This window comes from Pempheris klunzingeri, chromosome 17 (assembly GCF_042242105.1).
Source record: "Pempheris klunzingeri isolate RE-2024b chromosome 17, fPemKlu1.hap1, whole genome shotgun sequence".
NCBI classification, from domain to species: Eukaryota; Metazoa; Chordata; class Actinopteri; order Acropomatiformes; family Pempheridae; genus Pempheris; species Pempheris klunzingeri.
The window spans coordinates 15,058,029-15,085,458 of NC_092028.1; the positions used below are offsets into that span (position 1 = coordinate 15,058,029).

General features: G+C 42.5%; 3 protein-coding genes and 1 non-coding gene across 4 annotated transcripts; all 4 read right to left on the reverse strand.

Moving 5' to 3' along the window:
• Positions 1–627: 627 nt before the first annotated feature.
• Positions 628–13,471, reverse strand: LOC139216259 (transportin-2-like). Its single transcript, XM_070847347.1, has 25 exons — positions 13,397–13,471; positions 11,715–11,814; positions 11,137–11,212; positions 10,544–10,693; positions 9,941–10,047; positions 9,025–9,158; positions 8,400–8,481; positions 8,094–8,216; positions 7,680–7,798; positions 7,079–7,139; positions 6,778–6,949; positions 6,115–6,267; positions 4,861–5,086; positions 4,496–4,667; positions 4,062–4,148; positions 3,714–3,821; positions 3,457–3,615; positions 3,253–3,340; positions 2,979–3,077; positions 2,246–2,341; positions 2,054–2,129; positions 1,733–1,832; positions 1,548–1,622; positions 955–1,103; positions 628–752 (listed from the first exon to the last, which is right to left on the reverse strand). Exons 2-24 carry the CDS (start codon positions 11,811–11,813, stop codon positions 996–998), a joined length of 2,670 nt encoding a protein of 889 aa, XP_070703448.1. The 5' UTR covers position 11,814; positions 13,397–13,471; the 3' UTR covers positions 628–752; positions 955–995.
• Positions 11,947–12,014, reverse strand: LOC139217402 (small nucleolar RNA SNORD41). Its single transcript, XR_011585612.1, has one exon. It is a non-coding gene; the product is annotated as a small nucleolar RNA SNORD41 (small nucleolar RNA).
• Positions 13,472–14,224: 753 nt separating the features above from the next.
• On the reverse strand, positions 14,225–24,298 carry il12rb2l (interleukin 12 receptor, beta 2a, like). Its single transcript, XM_070847970.1, has 15 exons — positions 24,244–24,298; positions 23,613–23,711; positions 21,260–21,401; positions 20,986–21,137; positions 20,640–20,782; positions 20,293–20,434; positions 19,583–19,659; positions 19,237–19,468; positions 18,854–19,048; positions 18,630–18,734; positions 18,383–18,517; positions 17,182–17,343; positions 16,949–17,015; positions 15,452–15,557; positions 14,225–15,222 (listed from the first exon to the last, which is right to left on the reverse strand). The coding sequence occupies exons 2-15, from the start codon at positions 23,683–23,685 to the stop codon at positions 14,851–14,853; spliced, it is 2,103 nt and encodes a 700-aa protein (XP_070704071.1). The 5' UTR covers positions 23,686–23,711; positions 24,244–24,298; the 3' UTR covers positions 14,225–14,850.
• A 1,033-nt stretch (positions 24,299–25,331) lies between these two features.
• rln3a (relaxin 3a) lies at positions 25,332–26,630 on the reverse strand. Its single transcript, XM_070847971.1, has 2 exons — positions 26,471–26,630; positions 25,332–25,867 (listed from the first exon to the last, which is right to left on the reverse strand). The coding sequence occupies exons 1-2, from the start codon at positions 26,628–26,630 to the stop codon at positions 25,584–25,586; spliced, it is 444 nt and encodes a 147-aa protein (XP_070704072.1). The 3' UTR covers positions 25,332–25,583.
• Between the last annotated feature and the right edge of the window lie 800 nt (positions 26,631–27,430).

A 27,430-nucleotide genomic window follows, 5' to 3' on the forward strand; every position in this document is an offset into this window, starting at 1 on the left:
AACCTTAGAGGACAGACCTACTGCATCTTTTTTATGGCCTCAAATGAGACGGGGGGGGAGGAAAAATAAACCTGTGATGCGAAAGGAATTCAGTAACCAAGGGAAGAGGAAGGAAACTAAAGTCAGCTGAGTGTACAAAGAGAATAAGACCCATATATATGCACACCAAATGGTTTATGCAATTTCGCCATAAAAGGTGCAAAAACTTTGTGCACATTTCCTGCATCATTACATAGTAAAAGCGTCTGGTTTTTTTTGTTTAGCCTCAGGCACGAGCCTATTTAAACACATCTACGTGTGAGTCATTCTAAGGACTGTGCATTGTGGTATTTGGGACTGTGGCACCCGATGCTGGTTCAGATAATTCCTGTTTATGTACCTATCTGACACCCCCCTCCCCTCCCAGCCACCCTATCTTAACAGAGTAATCAAATCGAGGATGGGAGGTCAAAGCCAGCCCCTATTTTGTCCTCACCTACCTAGGATCCCTGCGGTGCTGTTGGCGAAAGTCACTTTTGAGTGTTGGATTTAGTGAGGCGTTTAATCCGAGAGGTATATGTATATCCCCAGTTTACCCTCCCACACCCACCACCCTCCTCCCACCCTCCCTCACAGAGACACACAGGGCGCGGGGGGAAAGGGGACCATCCGCTGAGTGGGGGATCAAGGCCAGTCACATCCCTCCAGCTCTTGTTTCTCCCCACGATCTGGGCAGTGCAATGAGTTCCCCAGTAACCCTCCCCTACATTAACCTGGAGAGGAGACAAGCAGAGGAACACAGAAAAGAGGTGTCAATCACATTCTGTGAAGCTGATGTGAATGGTTCGGGGGGGGAAAAAAGTGTGATTCTGGATCAGAAAATTCATTTGGGAACAAAAAGTATCATTGCAGATCAATGAGCTGGGTGTTTCATCATTTCCAGAGCTGAGCTGCAGAGACGTTTGCTGGACGTACCTAACAGGCCAGTGTCCTGTGTCGACCAGGGGGTTGTTGGGTTAGACGCCGTAGCAGGCCGACAGGCGCTCCTTCAACAGAGGAGGAAACTGCTCAGAGAACTGCTGCCAGTTCTCTTCTCCAACCTGGTCCTTAAAGCCGTGCAAGATCTTGGAAGAGAAAACAGAAACCATCAGGAAGTTCTCTACATACTTAAAATGGCTGGTTTAAGCTTGAACAGTTGTGCCTTGATTCCCCCAGGCACGGCTTCGTTATGGCTCTGGCAGCCAATCCCGGCTACTCTAGATGAGATTGCGATTCATCTTAACTTCATCTAACTATCCTAGCACTGACTTGAATGTTGTGAAAATCTACCCCCCCCCTTCCATTTGCAGAGAGCTCTGCCCACACTTCTCAGATTCAAAAAGTCATCCGCACCATGTAATCAGATTTCGAATGTCTGATAAGTGATCATCACAGTGTGGCGAAGCAGCACTACACATGGGAAGGGAACATTTTACTGACAGCAGTAGTTATCTAAAGTGAGATCCGATCCGTCCATCAGATCAACGTGTGCAACGATACGGGATCAGTCCTTGTGATGAGGCGCTCACCTTGTAAAACATGTCTCTCAGATCGTCCTTGGGATTGACCCAGGAGGCCACAGCGTCACAGAAGAAAATGAAGTCCTGGACAGAGAGGCCGTGTTACTTCATCACACACTGAGGTAGAGCTCCTTCAGCTCTCTCACCCCTGTAGCCCCCCCCCCCCCCGACAGCTTTAAAACACAACACCTCACCTGCACCACTCCAGCAGGGTTGACGCCGATCATCACACAGATTCCCCGGAAGGCCGAGTCCTTCTCCTCGTTGTCTCTGATATTTCTCAACGATGTGCACCTGAGCGAGACAAAAGGCAAAACTATTCATTCGGTACTCGTTTAAGTTTCCACTGGTATTCCTGATGAGCTAAAGTTGAGTTTTCCCATCGATTATTTTATTTTTTCCTCATTGTTTCCCAAAGGCCAACAATTTTTGCTTTTTTCTGAACTAATAAAACCACATTCCTTCTTATTCTAAACAACATTGATTTCTTAATAATACTGATAGGCGTGACTCACCATGGTCTAATGAATTGCTGCAGCTGTGGTGCCACTTCTTGGGGACAGACGTAACCCAGCCGGCCGATCGTAATGGCTGCACACAGTAACACGAAAGAATAACAATTCATTCCCTGATGTGACCACAAGATCATTTGTAACGTCTGAAACACACCCTAGACTAAAGCTCTGTGTGAACGACCGTTTGTGTACCTGTGTTTTCCAGCAGAGTCTTGGGCGTGTTGGGTCTGTTGATGATCTCCACCAGGTGGGGCAGGACCATGCTCACATAGGGCTGCATCTCTGCACCTGGAGAGACACGTGACAGAGAGCAAACACAGCTTTAAACATCAGCAGTGTGGATAATTCATGGCGATTACAAGGCGTGGCACTAAAAACTGCCACTTTCTTCAAAGAAGTAAAACCCATTTTATGGTACATTTAAAAAAAAAAAATAAAAAATTGTTCCAACAACCACACTTGCTTTATGTGTAGAAAAGTATTAAATGTGTTGAGAATACTTCACTGCATTCATTATGCAACATAATACTGTTATTGCACAATCACATCAATAATTTAATGACATCACATATCTGCTGTGATACTAAATCATTTAGTTGTGTGAATCTAATCCACTCTTTTACAATAAAATGACACAAGTTAACTTTTAGTTTGAATGTTGAAATATATTCAAAAATGCAGTAAATGACAACTAATACAAAGTGGTCTGGACACCTTTCTTGTGACATTGGATTCTTTATCTACTGATTGCTGTTGCAGAAGTCCTGAACAACACTCTGGTCACTATATTTCCATATTTTAAAAAAGGTTCAATTCAAACCCGCAGCCATCATTGTTATCAACGGGTGTTTGCAAGTACAAGGAGATCAACAAAGAAAGATACTGGGCGCTTGTTTTCAGAAGTGATGCCTTCTGGTCTACTCACCCATTTGCATGGAGATCTCTCCGATGGCCCAGGTGGCGTTGTTACACACCGAGATGAACTCTGGGTTCAGGTTGAGCCCCAGGATGGGCATGAACTCAGCTGGAGGGAGGACACGGACACACAGCGGTTATAATACAATCACTTACACACGCACATAATTCCTTACAACCACCCGTCTGTAATTCTCCCCGAATGCCAGACAAGCAGAGGACAGGTGATGTAATTCAATCTGTCTGAGGCAGAATTACTCAGCTCTCTGATGAAGCACACTCACCAATGCAGGGTTTAACATGGAGGAAGCACGCCTTGGTTAGATCGCCCAGCAGAGCGAAGGAGCTTTGCCTCACCTCGGGCATAGTATCCTGCGACACAAACGGGACAGCTTAACAGTATACTTGTACAGTTCAGAATAAATCGCCCTGATACACGTTCGGGTGCATTTCACACCCACAGAAGATGTGGACACACTCCCTCATACCTGCATGCACTGGAAAAGTAGGGTCATGATGTTAGAGCGGGCCACTAGCTGCTCCACGTGACCCCCCAAACCCTCAGCCAGGCCGCTCAGCAGATCCAAGGCCACAATCATAAAATCCTTGTCAGGAGCCTCATACTGGTCTGGGTGCTGGTTGTACATCTGGACAGACAAATTACATCGCATGCTCCATGTTAAAGTGAAAGATCCCTTAGTACTTGACATATTAATGGTATGTGGACGTGGGTGTGCACTCTCACCATAGCCTGAGCTAGTGTCTTCTGGACTAATGTGACACAGCGCTGATAGACGGGCTCACAGTAAGGCAGAAAGCCACTCTGCAGGGCGGTGGCTACTGACGACAGACACTGGAAGAGAAAACGTTATTTGTAGAAGGCACGCAATTTGTGTTTTTTTTTGGCAGGAGAGACTCCTGACAGCAGCAACAATTCTGTTGTGTTTTTTTTTTTTTTCAGTGCGACAGAGCTATTAATATATGAAAAGCTCGGAGATAATCTAAATCTAATATGGGTCAGTGATTCAGGAAGATTTGCATGATGTATTTTTAAAGCAATACTTGCACTGCTGAAGATCGAGTCACCTCTCACCTCTAGTAGCGGGAAGAGATCCTTGTCTTCGTCCTTCAGCTCATTCCACTTGGCAATAAGGGGGGGCATCAACTTCTGAATGTACTCCTGAGAAACAATATAAATTGGTAGGATCGGTGATGCCTAAATCACACGTCTTTATTTTGCAGAGTTATATGAGAAGACTGATATCGCTCTCGTTTGTCTGTTTAATATAAGAGCTAGCAGCCATTTAGCTTCAATCCAAAGACAAATCCGCATCTACAACTCACTTATTAGTGTCACAGAGAAAGCGAATAAGCAGGTTTCCCTAAATGTCAACCTATTTCTTTAAACTTAAGGCTGAATTAGGGGCAAAAACAAATTATCAAACCCATTTTATAAGTAACATGACAAAAATTGCTCTTTGTCAATGTGATCTTGAGAGTGCAGGTCTAAATCTCACAGGTACTTACAGGCTGATTGAGGTGGTGACCCACTGAGTCTGCCAGAGTTCCTATGGCATCGTAGAGAATGAGGAGATTCTTGTGTTGGTACTTCCCAAAGGCAAACACCAGCGTGTCCAGGATAAAGCTCAGGTAGGGCACCAGCTCCGTGCAGGCCTCCTCCTCCAGGGTGGCAAACGCACTAAGAGGAAGTAAAGATTAAAGGACGTTAGGATGGAAATATTTAATCTCGATATACAGGTCTTCCAGTCTGGGAATGATAAATGCTGGGTGTGGATCAGAGAACAATATGGGAACAAAGTGTATCATTGTTAATCAATGAGCTGGGATTTTCATCATATCCACATACAGGAGAGGAGTGTGAAGCTGCTCACCTGCAGGCGGCCTCCTGCACCCTCTTGTTGCCATCCAGGATGCGTTTAAGAAGCTCCGTCATCAGGGGTTTGAGGTAGGAGTCTGGGGGTTGGGAGACCACCCAATGTGCATAGCGACTCAGGGTCCAGCAGGCGATGGAGCGCACCAGAGCTTTTTTGTCACAGAGACACTGGATGAGGTGGGGGATCAGCTCCGGCAGGTAGGGCACCATGCCCTGCATGCAGCCTGAGGCATGGACAGAGAAAGGAATAAGACAATTTCATTGTATGTTATCCCTACTGTCAGAGACACATGGATATTCATAAGCTGTCAGAACAAGATCTCTGATAGCAATAGAAAGCTTCAGTGCCTTGTTCTCATCGGGGTCCTGGGTTCTCTGCAGCATGCACTGCAGGAGATTATGAGAGAGAGTGTTTGAGACTGGGAAATGTGAGTTGACATGTTACAGAAAAATGAGTAGTGTTCGAGAAAAACTATCACTGTTGTTCATTAGAGAGGGTTTGCAAATCTGGATCAGAAAACATAGGAACATATAGGTATCATTGTAAATCAATGAGCTGGGTGTTTCATCATTTCCAGATGTAGATGGACTTTTAGAAACAGACAGTTCAGCACTTACACGTGTCTGATTGGTCAGCTGTGGGTGGTTTCGAACTCCTCTCTTTAGCCCCCCCCCCCCATTTTACAAAACTATTTCGGTCACTTTTCACGTAAATGTGTTCACTGTGAACACCTTCCACAGAGGCTGGCTGAAAAAGATGCGGCATTATCTCCAGATCTAATTACCCATGCTTGCACATTTAATGATGACACACGCATGTTTGTATGAACATGTGCAGACAGGCTTTAGAAAAAGCTCTATTTGCCGGTTTTAATCCAATTAGACAATATCCTCTTAGATTTTAGTGGTTTTAACTGGGTCAGTGGAACATGTACTGGTCATTCCAGATGACTCATTATTGTCTCTCAGCACTGCCCTGTAGCAACTTCTGTGCCGAGCATCTGGATTCACCCTCGAACGTTTATCCCTAAAGTGGAGACATTTGTTCAGGTGGAGGTGGGGATTTACTGAGATTATTTACGTGTACATCAGACTACCCAGCTGTTATGAGCAGGAGCCTGTAGTACAATATTTTGGGGGTTTGTAGAGAAACAATTTAACTATATTTACTTTATTTACAATAATAAAAAGGTCAGACACCGCTAACTTAAGTGATCTCTGATAACAGACCTGTAGTTTCTGTGAGACTTACCCTCAGCTATGGCCCCCAACACCAGGATGCCGGACTCCTTGATGACCCAGTCGGGGTGAAAGAGCAGGCCTTTGAGGAGCGGCAGGAGATGGGGCAGCAGCTCGTCACGGAACACGTTGGCCAGCACATCCAGTGCCGCGGCTGAACACTTTCCTACACCAAACAGAAAAACCCAATTACATCTGTTAAACCAAAACATGGCAAACGGTTTTTCTAAAACACTAAAGCTGTATTTCCAGTGGACGTCACGACAATACAAACAGAAGAACATCTGCAAAAAAGAAAAAAAAAGGCTGCTGTTTGAGTAAGATGTCCTGTGTTTCCACCGGCTGAGCTTAAGTGCCACGTTCTCAGCGGGGTCCCAGGAGAAGAGATAAATACATGTGTGAGCTGACATGACAAAAGCTTAGTGCAGAGGCTTGGCAAATCTGGATCAGAAAATATAGGAACTTTAGGTATCACTGTAAATCAATGAGCTGGGTGTTTCATCACCTCCAGATGCCATGTGTCCAACAATTTCTGGAACTTTCAGGAATCAACACAGTTCAAAATGCCTCCGTTTTGAGATAAACTGGAGCTTGCAAAGAAAGCAAGATGGATTCGAGCCCAAAAAGGCCAGCGAAATGCACAGTAGCGTTTAATACACATTACGACACCACTTACGTAGGTTCCAGTCGGATAGCGTGTCGTCGTCGTCGTCATCATCTTCTTCGATGTCCTCCCCCTCCTCCTCCTCCACTCCTTCGTGCTGCAAGGTGACTGTGCGCGACTTGTGGAAACGGGGCTTGATGTCCTGATCACTATCTGGTACTGCTTCGTCCTCCTCCACGTCCCCCTGGACAGACACGGATTTTTACATCAGCTATATTATCATGACACAGACCTCCATTGGCAGCGTGCATAAGGGCATATATCTGAAGGAGGTTGTGTGAGAGAGCGATACAAGGACAAAGAGAGGGCTCACCTTTAATAGTATGATGTCTATCTCTGAATACTTCATCCCATTCACCAAGATAGGTGTCAGCCTACATTAAGGGGGAGAGAAGGAGACTTGCTTTGTCAAAACAGCCAAGAAATGCGATGCACAAGTTCACAAGAAGGGACAGACTATGTATTAAATGACATATGGGCGTTTTAAAAGTTGAACTTTTGTTTTGAATAGCAAATCTGGATCAGAAAATATAGGAACATATAGGTATCATTGTATATCAATGAGCTGGGTGTTTCATCATTTCCAGATGCCAAGGGAGAACAAAAACCATTCAGGAAAATACTGCAGGGTTTCACACACCTTTTTAAAGAGTAGAATTCAAGCACTTTAAAAAAGGTACCAAAAAAAATTGCTTTATAGGAACAATCTCTTTTCTGTTTAAAATATTCATTCTAATTAAATTCTTGGTTTACATGAGTGATTGTGTTGATGAAACATCAGATTATGTTGACTTTAAAAGACCTTGTACGAATCCTGAAATTGTCATCTTACATTATCCGTACAGAATACGCATCAAATTATCAGTAGTTTATATGCTACTCACTGCATCAACACTAGTTAATATGCTACTCACTGAACCAGGTGTCCGGACAACATCTCCTTGCAGATGGGCTGCTCTGCTAAAGTCAGCCAAAACTCGCAGGCCTCCAGCGCCACGTTCTCATCGGGGTCCTGGGTCCTCTGCAGCATGTACTGCACCAGATAAGAAAAGTACGTGTTTGAGACCCAGACTGGGAAGTGTGAACTGACAACACCAAAACATGAGTGAGGATTCGAGAAGAAAAAAAAATACCACTATGGAGCAAGGGAAAAGCACAGAGGTTTGGCAAATCTGGATCAGAGATATAGGAACATATAGGTATCATTGTAAATCAATGAGCTGGGTGTTTCATCATTTCCAGATGCCAGACGGACTTACAAGTCATTCTGAGTGGAGTGAAATATGTCCTCTCACATCTAACTACATGGACAGCTGTCCAACACTTACCTGGATGATGCTGTGCATGTGGGGGATGAGGCGGTCAATGCGGACCTCCAGTAACATGACCAGGGCTCGGCACACGTTCTTACGAACCTCAGAGTCCTCATCTGCTGCCAGCGCAAATAGGCTCTAGTAGGGGAGAGGAGAGATGACACAAGAAAGAAGGTTATTTATAACTGGAGGTAAAACAAAAACCAGGGCTGGGATGAATAGGAAAATCAGAGCAAAGCAATTTTTTATTTATTTTATTTTTTTAAAAGAGGGAGTAACAAGCAAGTTTCTCTGGTCTGCTATTCAAAACATGCAGCTCACCTCTATGAAGGTGTCAATGTTGTCCATCAGGGCCTGTGCTCTGCCAATGATGAACTGGTTCACACAGGCTATGGCATGAGACCTGCAGGGACAAGAGGAAAACTGATGAGGTCAGTGTAACATATTAAACACATGGGTCATCAAGAGAGGCGGACTAGTGATGAAACTGTGTTAAAATGCTAGTCTCAGTTTAAAAACCTATTCAGGGGATGTATACTGTATATTAGTCCTGACAAACCCATGTGCCTCCTCTGGTCGCCTTCCCCCCCCAAAATAATAGAACATTTAAAAGCACCTCAACTTACACAGCGCTTATGTTAGTGTAAGCACAAAACTAGTATTCAGAGTCAAGCTGGCACCGCCTGAGCTTGTTTCTGAAACAAGAAAACCGTTAAAATGCCACCCTCTATGAAAAAAAAAACCTGCAATGGGGAGAATCCTGTCAGCAAATTTTACTCTTCGAGGCTCTAACAGTGTGAGGAGGTGAAGTGACTGTACGCTCACAGTATCTGGATCAGACAGTATGAATACAAACACCTTCACTGTCAGTCAGATGTTATTATGCATCACACCCAGACACTAATGACGGACGGCAATCAGAAATGAGCCCCCCACCCCCATGTACCTAATCTTGGGGCTGCAGTGCTTGAAGAACTGAAGGAATTTAGGTATCATAATGTTGAGGGGTCTGTTCAGAGCGTCGCTGTCCAGCAGCTCCGACGAGTCCTCGCAGATCTTCTGCAGTGCTCCAAACGAGCCCTGAGACACGGACACACACAGAGAGGCTGTCAAATCACACGCAAACGTACACGGACACAGAGGAGAGAACGAGACTGCATCAGAAAATACAACTAAAGCCAAAGCACTGAGTGCACAGTGCAGCCTTTTGCTTTTCAGCCGAGTGTCTTAGCGAAATCATTTTAGTCACAAAGCTTTCTCGCAGATATTTTTGGGTGTCAAACACAGATGCAAGTTACATTTTGTTGAGCAATTAGAATTTATTTCAGTGGTTCATACACAGATGACAATAAAACTGTAACTTGAACTAATCAGCCAATATTCCAATCAAGCGCACCGGTTGTAGTAATGTGCATGTTGGTTAACGAGAACATCGAAATGGGACAGAGCGACAATTAACGCTATTGGTTACACATGTGCATTCCCTATGATGTGTCTGATCTTAATAAAATGAACACATCACTAACTCTATACTGGAGATAATTAGCCTGTCAAGAGGACTGCTGCTCTCCCATGTTGTGTGTGAAGGATTATAAGTTTTCCAGTGTTAGTGTCACTAAAAGGTTTTCAAGCATGTATTATGAGCAAAAATCATTCAAAACAAAAAATAGTTAAGGCTCATCCCTGCCCATTTCTATATTACAATAAATATATATTATGTGGAAGTGTTTTATTCAACTCAAAACAGAAATCTAATCTGCCAGAATGAGTGAAAACACCTGTGTGGATGTGAGTTGCTCTGCTTTTCACAGCATAAAGAGGAAGAGAAAGGAGAATCTAGAAAGAGCAGGTTACGTGCAGACCTCGCAGGTGTTGTAGTCCTCAGAGTTGAGCAAGTTGCAGAGCTGGGGCAGCAGCTCAGGCCATGTTTGTAGCTCTCCCTTGGAGGCGATAGTAGTGATCAGGATGCCTAAAGGCGCAAGACGGAAAGAGAAGATAACAGACTTCAGATGGAGGTTTATAATTAACGGAGCTATCGGCGGATGCCTTTGCAGCAGCTCTGGATCAGACAGTATGAATACAAATACCTTCACAGGCACTCAGGTGGTGTTTTTATGCATCAGCTCCAGAGGGTAACGGCTTGGTAGGGCTGGGCACCGAACTGCGATACTTTTATGGCACCGACTGAATGGCTCTGACACTAGTGTTTCAATAGATGCCTTGTCGTTCAGTGCCAAGTGTCAATAAAGTTAAATAAATCTCATCAGTGTCCACGAGCCAATAAGCAGGCAGCATGCTTGCAGATCTAATAACGCTGGCATGGTATTGGTATTGAAAATGTTTGAACGATACCCAGCCCTAACAACAGGAGGGGAGTAGAGGGTCAGAGGAGTAAGCCACAAAAAAAGCATAACCAGTGATAAGAAAAATAAAATAAAAACGGCCATCAAAACAAACCAACTCACCAATGGTGGCACGGATGAGCGGTGAGGGGTCACCGATGTTGTTGAGACATTCCTGCTTGATGAAGTCGGCCACAGTTGAGGGGAAGTTCTGGTAGTGGGCCTTAACATTGTTCTTCAGTATCAGACCGCTCAGAGAGCGAGTCGGCTCGTCTGAGGAGGTGTAGAGAAGCGAAGACAGGTGCCACAATATTAATATAATTATGAATACAATATTGGGGAAAGGTGAACAAAACCTTAAGTCTCATTCTTGGGAAAGGAAATGTGAGCTTTTAACTACACATCACTTCCCACCTATAACCAAAGACATTCATTCAAAACATATTTTTTAGCTTGTGTAGCGTTTATTACAATGTCCTGGAAGGTCTATAAAGCTGCCGTTACAATTTTGTAACAGAAGTGTTACGTACATAGTTGTGTTGGGCTCTTCAGATTTATGTAATAACCACAAATTTTAAATTAAATCAGGTTTTTCAACACATCCAGTATTTGACCCCAGTGTGACACACAGTACAATCAGCTACATGGGAACATTTATTCTCGTGGATCAATGATCTGGAAGTGTTTTAGAGGAGAAAACGCATCTGGCTACTCACCTTCAGTTTTGAGTCGCGTCAGGACAAAGATGAGATAGTTGTTGAAGTCGGGGAACTGGTTGAGTTGTTCAAGTTTCTGGCATAGCTGTCAAGGACTATTACGCAACAAATCATTGACCTCTCTGCTAAATAACGAAAATATTAAAAAAAGGGAAGGAATTACATGTTTCTCTACATAAAATCTTTTCCACACACACAATATTTTTGGGCAGGTCACCCAAATAGATTTTCCAACAAGCAATAATAGTTTTGCAGTTTATTCTTTATAATAATTCTGCACATTAATACAGCTAAAAGGGTAAAGAGATTTAAAGGCTGCAATAAAAGTGCATTTATGTGAGCTTGCAACCAGCACGTGAACAACTACTGGTCCCTTCACTCTGGACAACTACAGCAAAAACCCTGGACATGTGGCAAACACTCCACTTCCACATTGCTAATATGGCAGTAGTAACAATAAATGAAGGTGGTAGAGGTTAAAAACCCTTTGCGCCGGTGTAAAATGATGAAGGTCATTGAACAGTCATTAACTAGCTTTACTGTGCCCACTATCCGCTGATGACAGCATAGTAGGATACTTGTTGGACAGCTCTCTGCGTGACTGTGTTGGGCGACTGTGAGTCTTTGAGCAGCTGGAGGACCTGCTGGAGTCCCTGCTCATCTGGCTGCCACTCCATCCTGAAAAACACACACGCACATGGGATTTAATTCACACATTAATATAGTTCTCAACATGTTTTCCCAATGTATTTCTATAATTCACATAGAATACTAAAATGAACTGAGGAGAATTAGGTAAGCAAGTGGTCTCTGGATCAGACAGTATGAATACAAACACCATCAGTGGAAGTCAGATGTTTCTGATGCATCATCTCCAAAGTCCACCATGCACATGTATGGATAGGAAGAGACGTGAAGCTCAGTTGGATGAACAGACACGTTCATGCTGTACGCTACTACACTATAATCACACACACACGTCTTTACCACCAGACTTTAAACATAAGTTGCACATTAAACCTTAACCTTGTATTATTGGCTGTTTATTGAGATCACTATGTAATCATCATTTCACTGAAACACACTATTAAAAAAGGGGGCTCCGCTTTGTAATCTTTAAAGTTATATAAACCTCTGCAGACACTACTTGCTGTTTTTTAATCTAATCTACCCATGTATCAGGTGGTGGAGGATGAAAGGGAAGGAAGCGGTAACGGGGGGGGGGCATGCAGGAAGTTGAGGGTGCACATGGTGTAAGTTCAATGTGGACGGCGGCCTAACTTGAGTTTGTTTAATTTGAGGGGTAAAATAAACACGCAGGAAGGTTGGCCTCGAAATCCCAGCATGCCAACGCCTAAAATTGTAATTGGAAATCGGCTTGTGGCACAAAAACGAGGACATTAGACAACACGACCAGCTAAAATCTCTGTGACCCGGCTTAACGCTACAGTTAATCCTACCCCCACCCCCACGCCACCCGGTCCGCTGGTCTAAGTTACAGAAATGCTTTGTGCCTCGATATCAATCCTTAAAATATCAACATCGTCCTGTGCAACACGTGGGCCTGGTGCTCGTGGTTTACCTGAGGGGGGGTCGTGTTCAGCTGCGGTTGATCGGAGTGTGAGAAAAGTTGTCAGGGAACAAGTTAGCATACGTAGCCGGGGCCGCCTTATCCAGGTCCAAGCTAGCCGCCCGTGAGATTTACCTAGTTACATTTTACCGCACTGGTTAGTTGACTCTCATATTTACGCCCACTACACATTAACTCCTCGGTTTGTTATAAACGATTTAAGGCGTCTACACTCAGTTGACCCGATGCTACCAAAGTTGTCCTTCTTACTCAGGCCTGGTCGGCAGGGCAGTCCCAGGCTGGATGGTCACAATGTGCCCGGCAGAAAAACAGGAAAATACCGCCACCTGCTAATCAAAGTTAGCCCTGTAGCAACTCGCCCTTTTAGAAAAACTCTAACATCCGAGTGGACATGTAAGACACGGTGGCTCACACAGCGTTGGTGGCCGGTATTTGGTACAAACTTGGTGAACACGTTTTGCAAAGCTGGCGTTAGCTGCTAGCCGCTAAGCCCTCTGAGCATAGCGTTTGGCTGACAATGCTAATGCTACTAGCCATGCTAATGCTATATAACGGACACTAGATTTGATATTCGCTTTTTCCGGACACCTTACCCGATGCGGCGGTCTGATCGACGTTATAAAGCCTAAAATGTTTGTCAAAGTACAAGAGTACAAATACTATACGTACAATATTGGCTTGAAAGTTGAATTATTAGTACTGGGCCGCTCTGCTCCCGTGCTTCGTAGCGGTTCTTCTTGTTCAAATGAGCACGCCGATTGAAATTGACCTATGGCGGCTTCCGTCCGGTACACATTTCGCTAACTACGCGAGATTGCAGGAAGGAAACCCCTTTGCTTTTTTCACATTTTTAAAATATTGGGTTTGTAATTAAATAAACACACACCAAAAATAAAGTCGGTCTAAAAACAAACAAATTGTAGAAATAATAATGGTGAGGATTAAATAATAATGACACGGCAAGTTTACATTTAGAACTAAAAAATATCTGCAGTATGTGGGTGAGCTCTATGGGTGCAACGCAATAATATAAATTAATATGATGAACGTGCTCAACTCTTGTTATTTTAGTTGACCAAACATCAAATGAAACATGTCTTAAAAAAAATCATCAAAAAGATATTGCATTTTTCTTATATTTTGTTCGACGTTTACTTCGAAGTTGTCTAAATGCTCATGTCATTTTCTATTACTGGGTTATAAAAGTATATCAACACTGTTTCTAGTAGAGAATTCAATATGCGCCTTCACTATCCGTTGTTCTGTAAATGTGACACTGTTGAATAAGGTAATATGAGTTATGTGTTGCTGTATGTTTTATCGTACTTAATACTTTATTATTATGGCCATGTGATGACTGTAATGGAAATGTGCTGATCATAGAGTCATGATACATACTATTCAACCAGCATGACTGTGTTGTCGCTTGAGTGAACTGAATTAGTTAAAAACTCTGCAGCCAGACTTTTATTAAAATTGTTTATTCAATTATGCACAGCAGTTCTGTATATGTATAAAAAATACTCTTAAGTTTTAAGGTGCAACAATATAAACAAACAAATAAGGATGCGGATATGTTGCATTAATATATAAAGTAGCACCTGATATTTTAACACTGACATTTAATTGTTTCAAAGTAGCAAAAGTTGTTTTGGCCTTCTAGGTTATAGGGCCATTTCTGATTTACAGATGTATCCATTCAGCAGGTGCAATCAATTTCAGTGACAAACCTCTTTAAATACTACTTTTGGTTTATATTCTCACAAACAGGCTCAACATAAGACAAAAATGGGGGAGTACACCTGGGAAAGACTGAAACAGGAAAAGTGAATGCTATACGGTGAGGCAAACAATAATCAAATGTAGCTACACCAAATAAGAAACAATAAAATGCAAAAGGTGGAAGCCAGCATAGAAAGAGGGACTGTCTGACTGTGATTAGCTTTCATAAACAAATTCCCCCAATGACCTGAGGCCGCCCTCCAAGCTCCTGCTGAGAGCGACTACAGACGCCTTTCCACAGACTCAATATCAAAAATCACATTTCCATATTAAAAATGTGAGGCACATTTAATCAGATACAACACAGATCTGAATCTTAATGAGCCAACGTTCAGACATCATCAGACCTTCAGTATTTCCAAAGCAGAGGGCATGAAGTGCTTTTCATAACCTGACGTGGACGGTTCTTCGCCCGATGAGCTCCAGCAATCCTCCCTGTCCTCCTCCTTCTCCTCCCTGTCCCTCTCCTCATCCGAGTCAACCATTTTACTGTACTCCTCTCTTCCATCTCTGCGGTGTTTCCTATGACATTCCTCTGTGATATCATCCTTCTTCTGATCGTCTTCGACCGCCGGCCTATTTAACCCATCGGGGTTGGAGGTTTTCTCAGAGGTTTTGAGAGCCCAGGACTGGATTTCAACAACCTCCAACAGAGATATTTTGGGATGCGGCTCATAGACGGGAATGCGGATCCAAGCCACGGGGTCAGTAATCTACAGGGAGATCACGCAGAGAAACGTTTTTTTGGCATTTTGGTAACACACAATAACAAACTAGGACTTGACTACATTAGTGAGCGTGTGGCTGTTAACAGGATAAGCAGCTATCTGTGGAATAACAAAATAATTACTCAAGATGAACAATCAGTGTAAAGCCTGTTCCGAGGTAAGACCGCGGCTCACAGGAGACAAAGAAGTCCTGTCATTTTGGTCAGTCTCTCACCTGGAATTTCTTCTGTCTGAAAATGTGGCTATTGCGTGGATCTGGCACTTTTTCATTTAAACATGGAGGAAAGAGTGGGCACGCTTTGCCTTCCCCCCGACAAGCACTGGCAGACACACAGGAGTAACAAAAACGTGAGACACAGTTCACAAACACATAAACTCTCCATAATCAAAACTTGAACATTTAACTCATAACTCTGGTATGTTTAAACCTGGGCCTTATTGTGACATGTTTTGGGTTAGAAATGTGTGGTAGGTAGAAAAACTTTTAGAATTGGTTCAGTAGATCACCCCAGCAGGGAACTGGCTGTGAATGAGCTACAATGCAATGTAATCCTTTGAGGCAATTAATCAAAGTATGGCCACTGAAAGTACATGTTTATGCCACTGACAGGCTCAGATGTTAATTGAAGTGCCTGACAACATTACAGATAGGACCCCTAAAGAGACAGACCTCTAAGATCCTTCTTGTTTGACCAGAATTACCAATTTAACTGCTTGGTTCACCACCAGACTCCATTGACAAAAACAACAGTTCTACTTGGTAGGTGCTGGTCCATCACTGTTTAAAACAGTTTGTTTGTTTGTTTATTTGTGTGGCTTTGGTATTTTAAGGGTTAGTGTGGATCCAACACATTATCTGTATAACAGAATAACATGAACAAACTAAACAATCAAGGCAGCAATAAAATAGCCAATGCCGTGTTCTGCAAGGTAAAATTACCGTTTTTATCAATGAAGTCTGGCGGGTTTGCATATGTCAAAATAGAGCCCAAGTTTAAAAATAGTGGAGTTATCCTTTAATGTATTCATGGCTTCAATGTTCACATCACATATGAGATTTCATGAAAATTTGAATCAAGTAATCAAATTTTTACTCTTAGTCTATGAGCTCAGTTTTAGCACCCAAGTATCAAATACTCGTATTTTTGCTTATAAAAGTATCCCAAGTGTTATGTCATTAAAGGTAAGCTGAAAATGTACAACACCAAATTCTTGCATGATAGTCGAAGCACTTACCAACAAATAGGAAAACAACTGTGATGTACCACGCTTGCAGATCAGATAGATATAGCAGAATACATCCATCCATCCATCCATTCATTATCTATACCAATTATCCTTATGGGTCGCAAGGGGGGGCTGGAGCCAATCCCAGCTGACTTTGGGGCGAGAGGCGGGGTACGCCCTGGACTGGTCGCCGGTCAATCACAGGGCCAACACATAGAGACAGACAAGAATTCACACTCACTCTCGCACCTACGGGCAATTTAGAGTCACCAATGGACCTAACCTGCGTCTCTTTGGACGGTGGGAGGGCGCCGTAGCACCCGGAGAAAACCCACGCAAGCACAGGGAGAACATGTCCAAACAGGAAAGGTTCAAGGTTCAAACCACAAACCTGCCACTGCACCACAGTGCTACCCTTTAGCAGAATACAGCTTCAGGAATATAACATAAAGCAAAGACAACTTGTTAAATATGATTATCTCACCTGAATAAGACAATAAAGCATATCATAACTGCAACGCTTATTCCAACCAGGGCTGGTGTTAAGTGGGCTGGAAAAAGAGAGGGAGAGAATTGGGATGAAGGAGATAAACCAATTAAGCCTGTTTTGTTGTTAGAAACTTTAAATTACATCACTTTAAAAAAAAAACTCCTTAACCTCCATCCTAACCTTGTCACATTCAACCAAAAAACAGTTAAAATATATTGCAGTAATACCATAATCTTCATGGTTGTTTGCGCTGAACCGTGTGGTGACATTTTCTCCTGGCCCGGCTGCAGTCACAGCTCTTATCCACACCTCGTACGCCTGCCCTGGATTCAGATGCAGCAGCTTGAAAGTCCTATTTCCGTGTTGTGGGGATGCACTCACGTTGTACACTGGGAGAGACACATTTTTCAGAGTCAGGTATGGTAATCAGAGAGCAGCGGACAGATGTACAGATTTTGTGCACATCCACAGACTCCTGTATCATGATAAGCTGGTGTGAGGGAAAGCTGATTTGGTATCGTGTTACATATTGTCTTGTTGTTGTACTTGATGCTGTTTTTTAAGTTGAATTTTTCTAATTATTTTAGCAGTTTTTTGTATTCGGTCTAGAAGTGTGTTATGACTGTTTGCTTCCATTCACGTGAGGACAAATAACAGGGTGAAAATGGACAGAGGACGTGAATGCATGTGCCGCATTTCAATGCAATCCATCTAACTGTTGTTGAGGCATTTTACTTAAAAGGCTTACATCTTTTTACACCCAGTGCAAAGCGGAACTGTAATTGCTAGCCTTGTTGTGAGCCTGCACAACAAGCAGACAGTCTGTTATTGTTTCTGCAGCATCCACCATTCAAATAGCAATGCGCCAGGTGCGCCAGATTAATAAAGAGAATAAATACAACCTTGTTGTATGTTGTACTTTGAGCCCAGATTAAGCGCCGTTTAATAAGCAAAAGTTGGACAGGCCCTTATGCATGGTAGATAATGCGCTACAGATCATGTAAGTAGGGCCCAAAGCAAAAAATTTGACCCTCATGGCAGCACTGAATGAAAAAGTCTGTAACTAAAGCCATGAGGATACATCCTCTGGAAATCATGAATGCCAGTGCCAAACTTAGAGCCAACCTCTCGAATAGATGGCGAGATATTTTGCTGGAAACACTGAAAACCATGGTTGTGCTCAAGAGAAAAGTTTGCGGGATGACTAGTAGGATTTATCAGCGGGGAACAATGACTGTCTGTACAAAATTTCATGGCAATCCTTCAAAAAGTTGGAGCCATGTTTTTGATGTCATGCTGCTAGCATGGCTAAAGATGATCTGATGACAAATATATTAGATCCTATGACACAATCTTTGCTTCAAAATCACGTTTCCTAGGTTACCTAATTACTACAACTGTGTTGTACAATACATGGTCACTTTGTACCGTTTTGTCTGTCCACTCCTATTTGGTAGTACAGAATCACCCCTCTCTGCTCGAAGAGGGGAACCGGCTCCCAAAGCACGGTAGCATGTGTAGTGGCCATGGAAAACACCTTAAAGGATGGCACTCTGGGGGGGGCTGAAAAGTAACAGGATTGCAAGTTTATCTTGAGAGATGAGAGGTCAAAATCAGCTAAACAGGGTATTAAAAAAAAAAAAAATCAAACAAAGAACAATGCATAAATACTTACTTCCTTGAAGAGAATAGCCAACAGCAGATGAAAGGTGATGGACTTCGCTGCTGTATGATACTGTGAACAGGGACACTTGGTAGAGTGTGTGCTTTTTAAATTGACCTGTAGGTGGAGACACACATCAGTGGAAGACAGCCATTTTGAAATATTTAGGCAGCATTGTTGCACAAGACGTCTCGTCACCTCTGGCATGACTATGAAAGTAACCAAATCAAACAGACCTTTAAAAATTGTTGTCGTTTGGCTTTTGTTCACTTTGACCCAATCAAATCCTTGGCCAGGGGGACATCCTGCTTGTTTGTATTGCACCACATATTCCTTCAGGTTGTCAGAGAGCTGAGAGGGCACTGCCCAGGACACACTGAGGTACTCTTCAGTTATCTTGAGGTCAATAGTTTGATCATTTTTCTCTTTACCTGAGTAAGAGACAAGCGTTTTGTTAGTTCTCCTCAGCCGAAGAAAAAGGAGATATACAAATGAAAGAATTAAGGAATGAATTCATACTGATATGTAATTATTAAACCATAATTTTTCAATGATCGTAACCCATAACTTTTAAGCCATAGCTTTTCATGCTAGTGTTGACAGTCTGGGCAACTGATACCTGGTACTGGCATGGCGAGATAAGAAGGCACTGTTGCACCATGAGCGTTGTAGGCTGACACACTGACAGACGATACACCATTTAGAGAGGAAGTGAATCGACATTGCCTCTCATCACACACCAACGGGCCAACTGGCTCAGCCGTGGACACATTCATCAGCACCTTAGTGCCGCCATTGTAAACTAATGTGACTTCGTATCCCAGAATGAGACCGCAAGCCTGAGGAAGCCTCTGGGATGGGATGAGAGGAAGGAGAGCAAAGCCAGGGGTGAGTCTGCATGAAGCCAACCTCTAGTTCATTATGTTAACCAGAGAATAATGATTGTGGGTGATTTGTGTACCTACCTTCCATGTCAGAGCACAGTCAAAGCTTGCAGCAGATATCCCACAGTCTCTCCATACATCCAGCTCTCCAACAGGAACTGAACAAGGTAGGAGCAAAGACAGCAAGAGGGAGAGAAGTCGTTCATGGTTGTAGCAGAGAAAAGATTACACTATGCCTTCTGTTTAATCTTTTACTACTGTCAGCATACTGTGTCATATTAAAAATATTAAAATATTAAAGATTATCAAACGAAGAAGGTCACCAGTCATATGCCTACTCAAAGGAGTAGTTCGACATTTTGGGAATTTGCTTTCTCCCTGAGAATTAGATGAGAAGATCAATACCACACTGTCACTGCCACATGTCTGTAGAGTGAATATGAAGACACAGCTTGGGGCCGTTTAGCTTAGTTTAGCACAAAGACTGAATCCATTGGGAAACAGCCAACCTGCCTCTGTCCATGGAAACCAAATCCACCCATCAGCACCATTAAAATTCACTACTTACCATTTATTGTTTGTTCAATCTGTACAAAAATCATAATGCAAAAATGAGAATTTGCCATTTCATCTTCGTCTTTTCTTATTTAGCATATATGAAAGTGTAATAATGTCCTCATCTAACCGTTTTAAACCGAACAGTTAAAGACAGCATAAAACAAACAGAGGAAACATTTATCAAGTTCTTTGTCAATGCTACACTTGTGACCATGTCTCAAATGTGGACTCACCCGTCTCTGGGCTGCTCATGCTATAGATTTCAGTCCAGTCACTCATCAAGCCAGTGCTACAGGCACAGCGAACTTGAAATTCATAGACTGTGCAGGACTGGAGACTGTCCAATATATAGCTGGCGTAGAATCCATCCTCCTCCTGTGTAGGTCAGTCAACATGATACCGTTTTTTTGAAAGATTATCTTTACATCTTTACATGACATTAACTCACTCATTTATTCATTTATTAGCACTGTCCCCTCACTGCTAATGTACTCAATTACACTGCTAACATACTCCATTACACAGTGTGGAGTAAGAAAAGGAAAATAGTGGACAAACAAAACCTAAATAAATCAAGCACCTCAAACCAGACTTGGTCTGCCTCAGTCCGACGTCGCACATTGCAGAGTCCCACAGAGAGCTCCAGTTGATCACAGGTGGATGCCCAGTAAATCTCTAATGTGTCCTGCTGGCTCAATGTGACTTTAGGAGGAGGCGGCTTGACTAGAAACCGAGACAAACACCCAAAAACAACTCAATATGAAACATCACTTAAATCAAAATCAATAATTTGAAAGATACATTTCAAGTCTGTACCATAATTTTCCATTGAAATAGATCAATTATCACATAGTGCTATTATCATTATTAATGTGGTTATTATCTGTGTCTGTATTTATGAACCTGAATGTGCAGGACTGACTTACCGATATCTGCTGTATTAAACACAACCTCCTGAGATCTGGCAGAACCGTGCTGGTTCTTAGCCTGGACCCAAACACGCAGTTCACCATGACTGGAAAAGTGCACCCGATGGATTAATCCGCTCAAACTGGTCCCAGCGTTCACATGTCCCTCCCTAGAAAACAAGATAAGACAAGACTAGAGGAATAAAACTAATTCAGAAGGCTTCTCCCAGATTATTGTCATCAAAAAAGTTGTCTGGTGACTAAGACAAAGAATAAATTTGGTTGAATTTACTCAATATTTGCCCAGTGCAGGCTGTAGTCAGTGGGGATCTGAGGGTCCGGCCTCGAATCCCAAGTGCAGTGAATATTTTCCCAACAGTTACTGTCATCACATGGGATATAGCACTCAGGACTAGAGGGACGAGCAGGAGGACCTGCAGAAATAAAGACAGTAAAGAGTAGTGATTTTCAGTTCATAGCACTTGAATGCTCACTTAACAACATAAGAAAAATGACATAAAAAATAATTTCAAATAAAACATTATGTTTTAGGTGTAACGAATAAACTGGTAACGTAGTATTCTGCCCTGTAGCCGTGCCATCTGAAGACCACACAGGTTTGAATTCGTAAACAAAACACCACTTAACGCCTTGTATGAGGAGCTATTTTAATCCATCTGATCCATTAGATCGGTGACACACACTAGACGGTGGCACACACTAAAATGTCTAAATCAAAATGCCACCACAATGAGTCACAACAAGCAACGGTATTGACCCACTGCAGGAAACTTCAAGGATATTAGTCACAAAAACTAACTACCAAAGAAATGCACAGGTAAAACAAGACTGATTTACTGTCCAGTTTTACTCTTGCGGATAGTTGTGGCTTTAGGCATATAATGCTTGTCTTGATAGCAAAAGAGAGAAAAAGAGGGAGAGCTAGAAAGCAATATATTGAAAAAGTGAGCTTAACCACAAGACAAAGGCAAAAACAGTCCTGTTCACTCATACATCCGCCCATACTACGCAAAAACTCACACTCCTTTCTTTCAATTCGTCACAAGAGTGTCACCTTCAGCCACTTCTCATAAGCCAAACCACTTTTAGCGGCGATCAATGCAATATGCACACATCAAGGTGCAGGAAAGCACGCTGTCAGTAACATTAACAGGAAATGAGCACATGCTGTCATGCTGGGTCCAATTTACTGCGCCCCACCTTTGTCACTGCTTCTTCTTAAATACAGACAGTTGTGCATATTCATATCGGGTCACTCTACATATAAGAAACCTTATGGGCATGTGACCTGCACATTTAGCACAAGAGCTCTTTCTAAAAACATGTGAAACTTGATGTAGTGTGTTGGAGCCAAAAAGCATGACGAAAGAAAATTAATTTGTATTTATATTTTGAACTGTTTTTTGGATCATTCATTGTTATATATATATATTTTGATGAAATGTTACGTTGCTAGAATTATTCTAACCTCTACCTAACCTTCAGCAACCCACATGGAAAAGTTGCCCCCACATAGTGCCTTATGTAATCTGAACATAACCATTCCTTATTGTGGTTAGTTTTGACAGCACAGACATCATCAGTCTCAGCTTAAAAGTGCATCTACTGTTTATTGAGTTTACTTAAAAAGTGAAAACAAAGCTTCGACAAACTCCTTCATGTTGCTTGAAACAGAGCTAATTTGACATACTTGGGTAGTTTATTCTCAAGTATGTCATTTCTTACGGGCTGATTATGTATTTTTATGCAAAAATCTACTCTGCAAATAAGTAGCCTACAGTTGTATTACATCCTGTAGCTGTTAAATAGATGTAGTGGAGTAAAAAGGGCAATGTTTCCCTCTGAAGGCAGTGGAGTGTAAAATAAAAGAAACACAAGCCAAGTAAAAGCACATAAGAATAAGAGGAAATAAACCATGCAATACTTGAGGCAGAGACTCTGCCATATTTGGCCTCATCATCAATGGAGATGACAGGGAGTACAGAGAACTAACTCAGGACTTTGTGGACTGGGTGTTCACCTACACAATGAACTGGACTGGACTGACAACTCAAATGTACTTTATAGGAAAGGGCCGAGCAGACCCTATCTGCTCAGGAGGCTCGGCTCTTTTGGAGTTTAGGGGGCACTGCTTAAGACCTTCTACGACTCTGTTGTGGCATCAGCCATCTTATATGGAGTGGTCTGCTGGGGGAGCAGCATCACCGCTGCGGACAGGAAGAGACTGGACAAGTTCATGAAGAAGGCCAGCTCTGTCCTGGGTCGCCCCCTCGACACAGTGGAGGTGGTGAGAGGGAGAGGAGGAGGATGGCAACGCTATGAGCCATGCGAAAGAACCACTCCCACCCCACGATGGACACACCAGCACTGGAGTCACAGTGTCTGTCTGTGAAGGAGCAAAACCACAGGTCTTTCCTTCCTGTCAGACTCAAGAGCACTACACTGCCCTAAATCTGACTTTGTAATACCCCCCACTTGTACACTATGTTTTTTCTATTTTTCTATCATCTACCGTAGCTGTACATCTTTTTTTTTTAAATATATCCTTATGTCTGCTGTGACATTATAAATTTCCCCGTTGTGGGACTAATAAAGGAATAGATTATCTAAACATATAAGCCTACCTGTTGGAGCAACGCAGTTGGCCAGGTCAACCAGCAAGATGGACAGAAGCCACCTTGTCACAAATGTGGCCATTACATTTGGACCCAGGCCTCTGGCGGCTGTGGAAAAAACACACACACACACACACACACACACACACACACACACACACACACACACACACACACACACACACACACACACACACACACACACACACACACACACACACACACACACACACACACACAGGCCAATGTATCAGCCATGGATGCAATAGCCTGTAACAGCTACATTGCTCAGAGGAACCACCTATTTTGTTAGTGCCTTTGACAAAGTATAAGTAGAGAGCTACAACAATCAGCAACATGTGGAGAGGTTGCATCGAAACCTACAATACTGTCCATAAAAAGAACTAGATGTCGACAGTCTGACTGCCAGACACATTCCTGTGAGATGTACAGTTCATCAAATGTAAATGAGCTAATAGACACGTGGTACACAGGAGTAGGCAATAACAACAAACTTCCTGCAAGCTCGTATCTGAATATAAGTCTGTCTCACATTATAGCGAGTTGTTTTGTTCTTCAGTGTTAGCCAACTATTTAAAGCTTTATTATTATTACTGAGGCTTAGTTACAAGTTATTTACCTCATTGTTAGACCCACTGTGGTGGCTGTCGTACATCCTGCTGCGTTGTCAAGCTTCTGCTCACAAAGTTTCCGTTCTGCTTACCGGCGTCGCTGACCCCGCCCATTTCTGAATTACTGATGATATAACATGTGTGACCACGCCCATGTACGCGCCCACGTCGAGTAGTCCTCACGTGCACGTCACAGTCTTAAAAACTCTGCCGAAAATGATTTACCATCTTCACAAAGAAGTAACACAGGGGATGATTTTTCATCATAGGCAAACTTTTTGTAATATCAAAGGTTACCCATGGGACAGTACACTTTTATTCAAATACCATTAAAGTACTCTACTTGAGTATTTCCATTTTCTACTAATTTCTACTCCAGAGACAACTATTGTGTTTTTTACTCCACTACATTTATTTGATAGGCTATAATATACTATAATATAATCTAATATAAGTCATTTTAAAAAATAGCAATCCCACTATTTATTTATTTACTAAAATTTTCCAGCTATAGGCTATGTACTCGTTTCTTTTTTTAAGTGATTTTGTCCCAGTTTGCCAGTACTCAGGAACTGAGACAGCTAGCTAGTTAAACATTTCAACAAATATTTGCTTAAAGCAGCAGTAGGCAATATAATTTCATTATAATAGTGACTGGAATAACTTGACCATTGCATGTCACTTCATATGACAATATTCCCTGGCAACATGCAACAACAGGCTAGCCATGGAAGCCCTTGTTTGCACAGACTGTGGTTTGCTAGTTATTTGCTGGCTAACCCTGATTGGTTGTTTAATTCAGACCAGGTTTTTTAAAAACTGAATACAAAGCGGTAAGAACTCAGACACACATTTCTGTGTGCAACAAGTGCAAAATACCAGCAATCAACTTATAGTTTTCAAACAAGATAGACTTTAGTGACCTTTTATGCAGGAGTTATCAAATAATCTTAACAAAGTGTTTTATTCCCTTGAATTCTGAGGCACAAAATCGATTTAATACATAGAATAGATAAATGATAAAGTTACAAACATTATAATGTCAATATGGGAAGGACAAACTGAATAATTAAGGCTGTTTATTACAAAGCCTACAATACATTTGTAACAGAAATACAGACATTTTGGACACATGGCAGCCCTTTCCATACACCTCATAGACACAGCAACAATTCAAACATTTCATATGGTCGGTTAACTGAAAGACACTGGATTTAAAATGACCTAACATTCATGGGAAGTGGAAAAAAAAAGGAGAGGGTGTTTGTGTGCATGTGTGTCTGTTCGTGTGCTCAAATGTACAGTATATGTCTGCAGGTGCACTGGCTCAGATGGCGGAGGTCGACTCTCAGCACAGGGAGCTGATCTCGCTCTTGCTGCAGCCCCACTTGCAGCAGGCGTTGGACAGGCCCACCACCACGTCCCGGCCCTTTCGGTCAGCCTTGCGCAGGGCTTCCAGGATCTCCTCGGTGATGAAAGAGCGGGTCGGCCTGCTAAACACTCCCTCCTGGTTGTCTCTCGGTGTGAAGCTCAGGTCTCGGTTCCTTTCGAGGAGACTCTCCACCACGGTGTTGTGACTCAAACTCTCTGAGGACTCCTCCTGACGGGAGCTGAATGGGTCCTCTGAAAAGTCTGATGTGCAGGTGAACCATTAGTGAACACTTTTTCTTTTCTCTCGAACCAAGAGCTTAAATTCGAGGTTGTGCCTGTTCACTACTATATTGTATAATAACTGCTGAAGTTGGCACGGTGGAGGAAGTGAGTCTTACAAGTCTCAAGGAAATTTCTGGGAAAAATGCCAAATTCATCTTGTTTACCACCAATACAAGCATAAAATTGCATCCTTTAAGAATCAAATGGGAGTTCTTTTAAATGAAAGAAGTAAATGAGAATCATAGCTCTCTCATACCAGCATACATCATCCATAATTTAAATACCAAACAACATTCAATAGAAATGTGTGTTTAGAATTACTTATAATTTCCTTCCCCCTCAAGTGAAGTTATAATCTGCATATGCTTTTCTGCTCAGCTGCACACAAATGAGCAGAAGAAAATAAAACCAGAAACTTCATCATGAGCATACAATTAAATCACAGGGATCTGCAGAAAACACAAACTATCATGAAATGAGAAATTGTTGATCTCATACAATGAGCAGCTACGTCTTCACTCACCAGATGAAACCCTCACTAAGGTCACTAATAATGAAGATGTTGCACCTTCAGCGTCTTACCTGCACTCCTGAGTGACCGTCTCCATCGTGAGCCTCCGCAAGTGAAGATGACTGCCCGAATGAACTCACGGCCACATAGCTTCACCCCGTATGCTGGGTCGTCCATGGGCTGAACCCCAGCCACCAGCAGACACACAGCCAATATAACTGCTTTCCACATAGTACCCCAAGGGTAAAAAAGAGCAAAATAGAAGTGGTTAAAATGACAGGAGATTATTTGGTTTGAGCAACACTTAGCTTTCTGTCTCCCAGTTTGCAAGAGCTGTGACTTTCTAGGTGACCCAGGCGTGGTTTATAAAGGGCTTTGGAGCCCTGCATACTGCGCATGCAGGCCTTCTCCCAGAGAAGACCAGATTCAAAAGAGAGATACAGTCAGAGACCTTTGTGGAGACAAAAAGCGGACCAAAGGTGGCATAATTAACGGATATGTCAGAGCACGTGAGAAGCGCTTTTGTCAATTTTAATGTCCCTCAATATTATGACTTCATCAGATCTGACTTACATTCAGCATGTAAAGCATTCCATAATCATGGGTCATGTGGTGAGTGTGATTGTGACGTGTGTATTGGCATTGGCAACGTCAGTTTACCACTTTACAATAAGACTACCCTTATAAAGTATTTATAACATCTAATAAATCATCAATAAGCTGACTAACACATTAGATGAGAAAGGCAACAGTGACTTTTTGCTTGCTCAATTGTGAGTGCATATTTATCTGTACTGCTAAACCTCAGATTTCATTACTTATCGTAACTCGTTTCATTACTTTACAGCAAGGCTCCCTTTTGCCAGTTATAAATGATAGTATGCATTAAAGTGGATTGTACGTTAAGAGGTGAATTGTAATGGTAATACTTTTTAAAAAATGGAAATGCTAAAAATGATTGAGAGTGAACTGACATTGCCTGAACACATGAAATGACCCTTTCAGGCCAAATTATGCATGTTGAATTCTCC